Source organism: Aquila chrysaetos, chromosome 16 (assembly GCF_900496995.4).
Source record: "Aquila chrysaetos chrysaetos chromosome 16, bAquChr1.4, whole genome shotgun sequence".
Lineage (NCBI taxonomy): Eukaryota > Metazoa > Chordata > Aves > Accipitriformes > Accipitridae > Aquila > Aquila chrysaetos.
This window is the reverse complement of record NC_044019.1, coordinates 26,799,146-26,810,230: the sequence shown is the minus strand read 5'-3', so window position 1 is coordinate 26,810,230 and position 11,085 is coordinate 26,799,146. Positions and strand designations below refer to the sequence as shown.

Genomic DNA, 11,085 nt, shown 5'->3' with positions numbered 1-11,085 from the left:
CCCCAGCAGCGGCAGGCGGGCCCCGGGCTGAGCAGGGGGGTGGCGGTACCCGGCGGAGGATCCGCGGTTGCACCGCGCCTCTCCGCGGGGCCGGCAGCGGGGCGGGAGGCGACCGCAGGCAGCCTCCCCCCTCCCCGTGCGGGGGTTGTGCGGGGGTGCGCGGTGTGTCGGGGAGAGATGCTGTGTAATTTTATCCACGCTGCGCTCTGGGAGTTCACACGAGACTGATACCTTTTGCCTCCTCTGCTTTGGATCAATTGGTCGCAGATCAGGCTATTGTTGCAGGAAGCTGCTTTTATTTCTATGCTCCGTCGATCAACTATTTTCCCCACAGTCTCTTGCCGAAATTCAGTGGGTGCCTCTCTCTTTCTCTCTCTCTCTCTGTCTCTCCCTCCTTCTGGCTCTCTGTCTCTCATGCATGCCGTCTGTCTATCTGGAAACCCAAGGAGAAGGCTGATCACGGCAGCTCCATCTAATACAAACAGCTGGGACTCTTCGGTGGCCTTTGCTGATGTCTATTGATTTAAGTAAATCTGAGACAGATAAAAGGGCCGGATCGAGGCTGATAAAAACTTGCCGATGCTTCGCGGCTCGAAACAGTGTGTGCTCTGCAACTTTGGAGTGCTGCTAGCAAGACGGCTTTAATGGGACCCCTGGTGTCATTCGCTCCGAGCCTCGATCTCCCCAGCAGACTAAGCGCTGCGGCCATCATGCCACAATGGTTATAATTTGGATCTTGTTCCTGAGTTTGTTGCGGGAGCCCTGGTTCCCAGGGCGGGCCGCGGGGCTGCCCGGGGCCGCCGGAGCCTCCCCGAGCGACCCCCGGCCCCGCCGGGATGCGGGGGGCCGCGGCGGCGTCTACGAGCACCTCGGGGGAGCGCCCAGGCGCAGGAAACTCTACTGTGCCACCAAGTACCATCTCCAGATCCACCCCAACGGCAAGATCAACGGCACCCTGGAGAAAAACAGCGTCTTCAGTGAGTACCGGGCACACCTTTCCCCAGCCCGCTTCCCCCGGGTGTGTGGGGAGAGAGGGGGGGTCTCTCGCTCGGACCAATTGCGTCCTGCTCCAGCATCAACGGGCAGGCGACGGTGGGTACCGGGACGGTGCCGGTCTGGGCGGTGGCGAAGCCGCTCCAGCCTCTCCTCCTGCCCGCCGCTGCCCCGGGGCCGGAGGAACCGTACGGGGACCGGGAGCACCCCCAGCCGCCGGAGTTTTCGCCCTCTCCCCTCGTCGGGCTCGGCGAGATCTCGCCTCGGCGTTTCGGGAACGCAGCGCCCGGTCCGCGCCCTCGCACCCTCCGGCTCCCGCTGCCGCTCCATCCCCGGGGGGCTGGCGGGCTCGACGGGGCAGCCCCCTCTGCCCCCGGCCCGGGCAGGGGACTCCCGAGCGGGGTCCTGCGGGGTACGGGGAGCCGGCCGGCGGCGGAGGGGCTCAGCCCCCCTCCCCGGGGCAGAGCGGGACCCCCAAACCCCGAGTTCCCCCCCCCGACGGGGACCGGGAAGCCGCCTTGCGCAGCCCGTCCGGCCTCTCACTTGCCCTCGCTCGGCTTCCCACGCCAGCCCTGCCCCAGCCCGGAGCGCTGGGCAACCGGTGCCCTCTTCGACGGGCTGCAGGCTGCCCTCGCCTCCCTCGTCCCGGCCCAGCTTGTCTCCCACGGGGGGGGGCTTGAGCTTCCACGGGCTAAATCACATCTGTCCCCTTTGACATGTGCCGGGGATCGGCGGTAATTAAGATGAAACGCGATATGTCGGGAGTGAGGGGGTTTGTGCGAGGGCGGCAGAAGGGAGGAGAGCGGGGCTCGGGGCTGCCGCTGCCCCGGGGGGAGCCCCGGGGGGAGCCCCGGGCACCCCCGCACCCAGCCCGGCCCCGGCCGCGGGCACAGCCCGGCCTCCGCCCCGGCCCCGCCACCCCAGGAAGCGTAAATCCCTCCTGGTGATGGCACACAGAGATAGGAAGACCTCAGGGATCTGTCTGAAGTCCATAAAGGAAAACCACTATTTCCTAGAGGAAAACCCCCTCGCTATCAAAGCCTGGAGGAGGCATCCTTCAGCAGCGAACCGGTGCCTGATTCAAAACAGCTGTACCAAATTCTCCCAGACACGGTCAGGCCAGCAATCCAGCTCTGCAAAGGGGACAGGCCCCGGCTCTGCTTTATCGTTGCCGAAAGGCAGCAATGGGTTTGGGTGCAAGGGTCACCTCTCGCCTCCAAACACGCAGAAAGTACCAAGTCATCGGGCCACAGCTGAAGAACTGAGAGCAGAGTTTGAGCGAGCCAGCTAGAGAGCCCTGCACATACAACACATCTCCCGAGCCATTTGTGCCTCCTTCAGCGTTGTGGCACCTTTGGCTGGACATACACATTTTGGCAGGTATTGTGCCAGCCTCACCGGTGACACTCTTCTTGTGTTTGAGCCCCCGTCTGATGACCTGAAAATCTCCTCCCTTTTAATTTGGCTCAAACAGTCATATTGTCCTTGTCTGGAGGGCTACACTGACCTCTTAAATGACAAGTTCCTTTCATGATTATATACATGGCTCTTCTCTAAAATGCAGCCAACTCACTCTGTTTTACCCTCTGGAGACCTCAGCAAGGGCTTTGTCCTGAAATGGACAGCTTTGTGACTGGTTTCAATAAGTCAAGAGCTCTTGTGTTCCTAAGCATTAAAGAGGATTTAAACTTTTTTATATACATATAGGATTAAGTGAACCTCTAGTTCAGTGTCAGATCTCTTTCATTTTTGAAAGAGTTCAATCTCAATCAGACATCTAGGGATTTATTGTCAAGCTTGTCTCAAACAATTCCAACATCGTCGTTGTTTTATATATTGTTTCAAATAACAGTCTTGTTTCATTCACCTGATTGCATTATGATTTTGGTGTCAGCTAGTGATAGCTGTGAAATCATACTCTGCAGGTAAGCAGTCATTCAAACGTATCTCAAAAATTTATGTGTGATGGGGAGCAGCAACATATCTCATAATTGTTTCTATTTCTAGGTATTCTTGAAATAACTGCTGTTGATGTTGGAATCGTTGCCATCAAGGGCTTGTTCTCTGGCAGATACCTGGCCATGAACAAAAGGGGCAGACTTTATGCATCAGTAAGTTTTACTTAAGACTGGCCTGCCATTTCCTATGGGGAGAACAGGTTCAGTGGGGAGCACTGATTTCTTATGAATAAACATTTATAAAGAAAAGAGTAATGTTATAACAGATTTCTGTCTGGAATTGTTACAGGCAACCAATCAGTATATCTTTAAAAGTGGAGAGAAGCTATGTTCTTACTTTCTTATTGCCTCTACGGCCAAAGGCAGAAGAATGTATTTGGCAAAGGTATTTCACACGGCCAAAGTTTTGGGCAATTGGGTGCACTGATAAAGACCTCAGGACCTAGCCTTTGCAGTGCAGAATGTCCATCTCTATCCAAAATTATCCATATTTATATTTGATCTTGGACACTGGCAGAGGATATACATCTCAAAGAATATCCAGAAGCAATTGAGCATCTCTGTTACAGGAAAGCAGCCTACCGTCGGGAGTTTCTTTGCACAGACCATTTGGTTGGGCAGTGAAAGAATTTACAGGTACTAAAAGGCAGGGCTATAGCAAGGAAAGGAAGTATGAGAAGGTGCAAGAAGATAAAGGTGAAAATAAACACCCTATTTTACTCCTTTGACCTCATTTTTTGTCCTGACCTCTGAGGTAAAATCTGGGCTGTGCTGATGTTAGTGGGAGTCTTGCCTTTTCAGCCCAGCCAATATTTCCCTTCAGTGAATAAAATACTTTAGCTTAGACTTCTTCACATTCAGGGACATACTAAGGCCTATTTGTCAGGGTGTATACTATTCACATTATCTACCTACTTGAATTTCTTCCATTGTCTTTGATTACATCCCTAGCAATCTTGTGATCTCTTACTGTGTGACAGCCATACTGTGCAGTTTCTCCAGGAATCCTGTGGTATGGAAACAGATTTGAAGAGGGTAAATATGGCTATGTGAAATCTGCTTCCTCCAAATAGTCATTATGTGTAATTCTGTTGATTTGAACAGCATGATATATCCTTGAGCAATGTGAGCTCTTTCCATGTGAATGCAACCTCGGTAACACAATCGACTCAGTTGCCTCTCTGGTTTAATACATTTTACTCCACCTTTGCAAGAATGTTCTGATGGTGTTTATGACCCAGCTTCTGTAATGTGTCTCATGTGATGCACACTGATTAAAGGGCCTGTGTATAAAGGTGATGGTTCTTTGCTGGTGCAGGGAAGCAGATCACAAACTATTTTGGCAAAGGAAAATGGAGCTGTAGTGGAATGAGGACATAGTAGCTCTGCTGTGCCAGAGCTCAGGCTGGCCACTTCTATACTTCCAGTTAATATTCCGATTAAAATGGGCATCTTTTTCAATGGAGCTCCTCCATCAGCTCAGAGCCAGTGTCTGCCCCAAAGAAATGAACGGGAAGGATGAATTTTCAAGTTTTCTCATCTTTCTCTCTTTCTTGTTCAAAATAGGTAAGTTTTTCCTCCAGATTAATTAAACTGAATTAAAACAAGGCTAAACAAATTCTGAGCAAAAAGCTCCTCTCCTGGAGTGGAGAAAAGCCTAGAGTAGGATAGCCCAGAGAGTCCTTTTCTCCTGGATTTCCCTTTCTAGTGTGAAGAGCATCAGGCCATCCTGAAGTTTGTTCAGCTGTCACGTGCCAAGGAACATCAGCCATTAAAGGTTTCTGTACAACTAGAAAAGATGATTTTTGCTGTTCCAGCTCAAGTTTGAAAGAGGCTGTTTCAGAGTTGTGTTTCAGAGCTGGAGGGACAATCCAGGAAAAGCTATTCAACTCAGCTTTTTTCACAGAAGCAGCAAGGGGTGAGGGCTCAGCTCAGGAGAAACGTCCTGGCTTTGCTTGCCTAGAAAAACTGACCAACAACTTTACTGATACTACAGTTCCAGGAACCTGTGCAAGACCCCCATTTCAAATAAGACTGACTTCTTTGGGGATAATTATACAGAGAACATTTTATGAAATAATATTAGAATAACTCTGTTATCCCTTGGTTCACCAATTTTCCCATGTCAATAAAATGAGTTTGTTGAGTCTGCAGAATTCCTTTGTGTCCTTAGCAGATTGTGAAAATCCTATGGGTTTATCTTCTGTGATAAACCCTCTACAACCAGAACTGAGGCAGACAGCAGGACAAATCTGCCTACATATGGTAGTTGCGTGGGTTCCAGCACCACAGCATATGAAAACCTTGTCCTTGCAAGGAAGGGCACTTCCGTTTTACAGCTGTGAAGCTGAGACATGTGGAGTCTTTTAAAACCTTGTTAAATGCCTATCAGCATTTCTGGTGAGTGAACAGCATTAAAGACATGTTGTTAATGGAGCCTATAGCTTTTCTGGCCCCAGCCTGGCTACCTATGCCCTTTCCTATGTCCTCCAGAGAGGCAATGTGAAATAAAAAACCTCTGTAAAGACCATAGTAGCCGTTCCCCTCCGCCTCTGTGCCTTACATGCGTTAGATACTGAAGTCTTAATCACACAGCTACAGCAAAGATGATTTTGTAGTTAAGAAAAGATGTACAGTGTGGGAGGTCCTTTATTTGCACTGTTTCTACTGCTCCCGGGGAGGAGGAAGGAGTCGCTTCTGCCAGGCTTCTGCACGGTTTCCTCTCAGTTGAGGACCAGATGAAAAGGGGCGAATTTTGACAGATCATGTAAAATGTGAGCACCCAGGATGGGTGCATGTTCTCCCTTACAGTTTGTGATAAAGGAGCAGCCTAGCATTTTGGACGAACACACTGCTGGGCAGGGTGTACTTTGATTTTGTTTCGATGAAGCGAACAAAGAAGCTTCATAAAGGCGGTGTTTACTGCTCAAATATCTGTGACAAACTGGATGTAAAAGACTGCAGGTGTATCTAACTACTAATATACCAATTAAAGAGCCACATTTTACATTAAACTGTAGGATTTTATCTTTTTAATAGATGTCAAAGGTTGATAGGCAGCAATTAAATCATCTGTCCAGTTCACAGGCATACTTAGATCCGTAAGCTCAAAAAAAATTAAATTTACAGCTGAACAATCAGCAGAGCTATTCATTCCTATTCACATGCCATTTTTTGTTTTCAAATTGGTTTTTGGCCTCTTTCTGTATCTGATGCACAGTGTATGCTCACACTGCAGACAGGGAGCACCTTGTTGCACAGCAGTTCAGGCTCAGCGCTCCTCTCCTGCTTGCCTTTTGTAGCACCGGTCTCAGTTTTTCTTACCACACGTGTTGCTGTCTTTATCCTAAAACTGAGTAGTCTTGCTTAAGACTTTAGTCCAATCTTACTGAGGTGGAAGAGAGCTATTACCCGTATAGTCTTTCTTAAACTTTGTCATGTTTGCTTTACAGGAAAATTATAACGCAGAGTGTGAGTTCGTGGAGAGGATCCATGAATTGGGTTATAACACCTACGCGTCCCGTCTCTACCGGACTGTACCCAACAGAGCCGGCACCAAGCGCAAAGCCAGTGCGGAGAGACTCTGGTATGTCTCAATCAATGGGAAAGGACGACCCAGAAGGGGCTTTAAAACTCGTAGGACACAGAAATCGTCTCTCTTTCTGCCCAGAGTATTGGATAACAAAGACCATGAAATGGTCCGACTGTTCCACACAAATGTGAAATACCGAGAGAGTCTCCTGAAGCCCCCAAGCAAGAACCAGCGAAGAAGGAGAGGACGCTGATGGGGATGGGGGGAGCTTATATGGGGGCTGGAAGTGACTGAGAGTCTTCAAAATACTACTAAAAAAACTAACAGCTGTGATTGTATGACAGGCATTAACACGGACATTTTTTATACACTGTATAATATAACTGAAAGTCACATCACTTACTTCTAGCTATTGTAGAATTATTATCTGTGGTAAAAGAGATGTGAGATAAGGCACATTCAAATGTAAAGTAGTTGGATGTAATAATTTTGTCAATGACTTTCACATTTTCTTTTCTAAAAAAAAAAAATCATTTTCATTACTAGTATTTTCATTCTAACTCGCCATAGGGTATTATCTCAGTGACCCTCTCGTCCCAGAGTGTGTGAATATTTTACACTTACCATTTTTGTGTCCACAGAGAAGGTATAGCACTTTCATAGCTCTTTTGGCAGTTCCTCATAAAAGGCTACATTCCTATTTTTATGGAATACAGGAGTTAGAAAACTGGTTTATTTTTTAACTTACAAATATTTATTTTTATTTTATGATCAGCCAGTATCAATTATACTTTTTCCAAGACTGTCCACGAAAAGTAAAATTGTAAGCTACTTCAAATGTTTCAACAGACCTACACATTACTAGATTATTCTTGAATTTGTTTAATGAAAAACCCAAGACACCTGACCTTGTCATTCAAATAAATGAATGTTGGTAAAGTGGCATTTGCATTGGCCAAGCTTTAGCAATATATACGTGTTTACCAATTGATGAATCCTCTCCTAAAATGGGACCCAAATGTGTTGTGAGGGCTGAGTTTGTGGTGTGGACTGAACTTTCAATATAGGAAAAGTCACCATTGGGGATGAGAATCTTTATTGGGTACTTTTGTTTAGCTAAGTTTTTCTACAGGAAGTCCTAGTTCTAAGTTAAACATGTTTTAACTGTTTGAGGGAAAAATAACAGTCACATTGGGCATACAAAAACTGTAGTGACTTGCTAATTTAAGGTGGCTGCTATGTTCTGATTTTCCTTTCTTTTCAAAAGATCGTTATTTTCACAAGGTAGTCCTAAATTGAAAGCTGCAAATCCAGATGGGGGTTAACAATCTTGAGTTTTGGTTCAATCCATCAAAAATACGTTTCTATACATTTTTCTACTCCAATTCTGGGAGCTGACTTTTACAAAGCTGAGGGGAGTCCACATCACAAATTTAATTTTGAGCAAGGGGTTAAGCTTTAAAAATTTCTCTTGACATCCAGGAGATGATAGAGTAGTACAAAGATTTATATGTTTTTGACAAGCACAAATAATGGTCATTTCAATGAGATTTGGCCTTGTGCTCTTCACTTCCTAGAATTAGGCCCTGATACAGCACAGCTGGAGAAGAGTCTGCACTGAAATAAACATTCAATCTGAATTAACAAAAGATCTGTAAGTTAAATATGACTTTATATAGAAACAGACAGGTGCAAATCCCATTCCTGGTCATATTGACACAAAGGTCTTCTTGTGGGCTACCTACTGAATAACAGTGTGATCATTTAAAACTAGGTAGTGAAAATCTTCCATCACTAAGGGATGAATTCTGTGAGAGAGAGAAGTAAAATGAGTCCATAGAATGAGTTTACTAAGCCTAGTAGTTACAGGTTTAGCACTGCTTACATCCCTATAAAGGTAAAAACAGAAAGGTGTCTTTATACCAAAAAGTATGCTCCATTCCTTCCACCTTTGCATCTTTTCTGTAATGTTCTGACCAAGAAGGAAACTGTTTGAATAAGAAAGTCAAAATTCTTTGATATCTGTTTTCCTTTATGCTGAAATAATGTAAAAAGACACTTAAATGATGTACATTGAATAATGCAATGTGGTGCACACAGAATAGACCTAGGTTTAAAAAAGGGTACAGAAAACCATGAACCATGTTCCCAAATTTTCTTGCTTTTACAAAATAACTGAAAATAGTGATGGGGTCTTCACTGAAGTAATCAGGCAGTATCATGTCAGGAGCCACTGAAAAAGCTGTGCAAAGAAAAACAGAGAGACTGAAAAGGAAATAGAAGAATTCCAATTTTCTGTTTTGTTTACTCTCCTGTGAACCACACAAGGTCCAAACTACTGCAGAATTCAAGGTGTCTTTTGAATGTTGGTTGTATCAGTGAAGAAAATTAAATGTTGTATCCTGGGCGTCAGGGGTCTTTTGGGGACACATTGTGGACTACGCCATCTACTCTATCTCAGCTCTGTATTTCCCTTCAGGCTACTGGTGGGGGCTGAACAATTTGACTGGGCAGGAAAGAGAGGGACATAGGGAGTCCTCATGGCTCTCAAGCTTCAAGAACAAAATGCAAGGGGAGGAAAGTGTCAGTAAGCCCAACTGACAGGGAAAGATCACCTACACCTGAAGATTAAGAGAGCTGGTTTTCCCCCATGTCTAATTTCTGGGCTGTATTTATTTTGGCCACTTTCAGATCTACCTCACCTCAACTTGTAAGAAAAACAAGATCCATTCTCAGCTTTCTCTCCCCTAAAAATTGTTGTTGTAAAGCTAATGACTAATGACCGCATCAGGTATTTTTGATACAATCCTGATTCTCTAAAGATAGTGGACAAACTCCTGTCTCCTATGAGACAAAGAGGGGATCTTCACACCAGCTCCAAGTCCATTTCCTATCAAACATTTAGTCTTCACTCTTAGCTTTTCTCAAGGGCAAGTGCTTGTGCTGACTGTATATCTTACTTTTCTGTCTCTGTTTTTATCAAATTTTCCTCTCATTCTTTTCTCCTTCTACCTATCTTTTACAGATGGTCAAACTACCTGCCATAATGCAACAGCAGGTAATTGCTATAGATGATATAGGAATATAATAATAATAATAATAATAATAATAATAATAATACAAAACACCTGCTTACTCCTGTCTTTGTTTTGAGCCGTGTTGCATGCTAGTTGTAGAAGTATTGTTTTAACCACCTTCCCATAGGAAATTGTAATGAAGCTTAGCTTAACACATGAACTATATAATTATTTCAGCTTCAGTTTTCATCCCAACAAAGTCTAAAATACTAACACTGAAAAAAGAAGGATGGGGGAGACAAAAGAAAAAATAATTAACTGATTGGATGCAATGGCATTTTAACTACTGTAGGTAAGTGATGATTTTCACATCAACCTAAAACAATTTTACTGACATTCTTAGAATTTTTCTTTGCTCAGTCTCATTGCAGCAATTCAAAGGAGATGGCTTTGGGATTTGTCTTTTTTTTTTATCTTTTAAGAAATATTAATGTTCTTGTTGAAATACTTTTCATTACAGACATTCATTACTTAATATTCTTTTAGCAGCCTTGAATTCCACAGTTCCCAGATACTGACAGGCTGAAATCCTATTCATGATAATTATCCCAGTTGTTCCTATATCCCATTTTATTTATTTGGACCAGAAACTTACGGGATACCTTACAAGAGGCAGTATATTTGAGTTACTGTTACTTTCTCCTTAGGATTATAAAGTCAAGATGTGTCTCCTCTTTTAAAAGTTTCTTGAGTGACTTTATGCCTTTCCATTGTACAGGCTATTATCAGACTTTTTTTCTTTTTTTTTTTTTTTTGAGGAAGATGTAAACTTTACCCATTTTGGATTGTAGAGTTTCTGTAAACTTCACTTACTCCAGAAGTTCACTGGCATCCTTAAATTCATCACAAAACAGAGATCATAGAAAGGGTCATTCAGGGAAGCCAGACCTAGTAAAAAGCTCATCTGCTGCAGCCTTTTGGTTATATACCAGGGCAATTTTCAACTGTTTTGTGCTTCAGAGTCCATTTCAGGGCCACCATCGGCATTCTGTGGTTACATCTGCATTAGCATGTAGTGCAGACTCACAGCAACAGATCTACAGAGCAAAACTTTCGGTGCCAAATAGCCAGTGTCCAAACCACACACATTTGGGGAGGGAGCAGAAGGTTTACTTTGTATGACTTCCAGTCTGGCCCTATGGACTGGAAGCCCTGTGGCAGGTGGAGCACTTTGAGAGGGTCTTTGGCTTGAGTGTCACCAAGAAGGAATTCACTTCACGTGCTCAGCAAATGTTGACATAACTCCAACTAGCAGGAGACGATGCTCAAAAAGCATGCTCCTGATTCCAACCCAATGCCAGCCTGTGTGAGATCCGCTCATTCATACCCTGTAACCATTTCTTTTTGGGGCAGAACCCAGATCTTGAGACCATGACTTCAAGCCTCTCCATCCTGGGTGGCAAATCAGTTACCAGAGCACAAAACTATTGCTGTTCTCATCCTGGAGCCAGGAGAGGATGGTCACCACATCCCAATTGCCTATTCCTGGGCAACCTGCTCTAGGTGGCCCTGCCTGAGGAGAGGG

At 45.0% G+C, this 11,085-nt stretch overlaps 1 protein-coding gene across 1 annotated transcript; it reads left to right on the top strand.

The window, feature by feature from the left end:
* Positions 1-211: 211 nt before the first annotated feature.
* On the top strand, positions 212-6,953 carry FGF3 (fibroblast growth factor 3). Its single transcript, XM_030039092.1, has 3 exons — positions 212-977; positions 3,001-3,104; positions 6,404-6,953. The coding sequence occupies exons 1-3, from the start codon at positions 719-721 to the stop codon at positions 6,734-6,736; spliced, it is 696 nt and encodes a 231-aa protein (XP_029894952.1). The 5' UTR covers positions 212-718; the 3' UTR covers positions 6,737-6,953.
* Positions 6,954-11,085: the final 4,132 nt, after the last annotated feature.

Excerpts from the sequence above, each read along its gene's own strand:
- FGF3 (XM_030039092.1), top strand. The coding sequence starts at position 719 with ATGGTTATAATTTGGATCTTGTTCCTGAGTTTGTTGCGGGAGCCCTGG. Across the intron at positions 978-3,000 it reads GGAGAAAAACAGCGTCTTCA|GTATTCTTGAAATAACTGCT; the intron begins GTGAGTACCGGG and ends TTCTATTTCTAG. Across the intron at positions 3,105-6,403 it reads GGGGCAGACTTTATGCATCA|GAAAATTATAACGCAGAGTG; the intron begins GTAAGTTTTACT and ends TTTGCTTTACAG.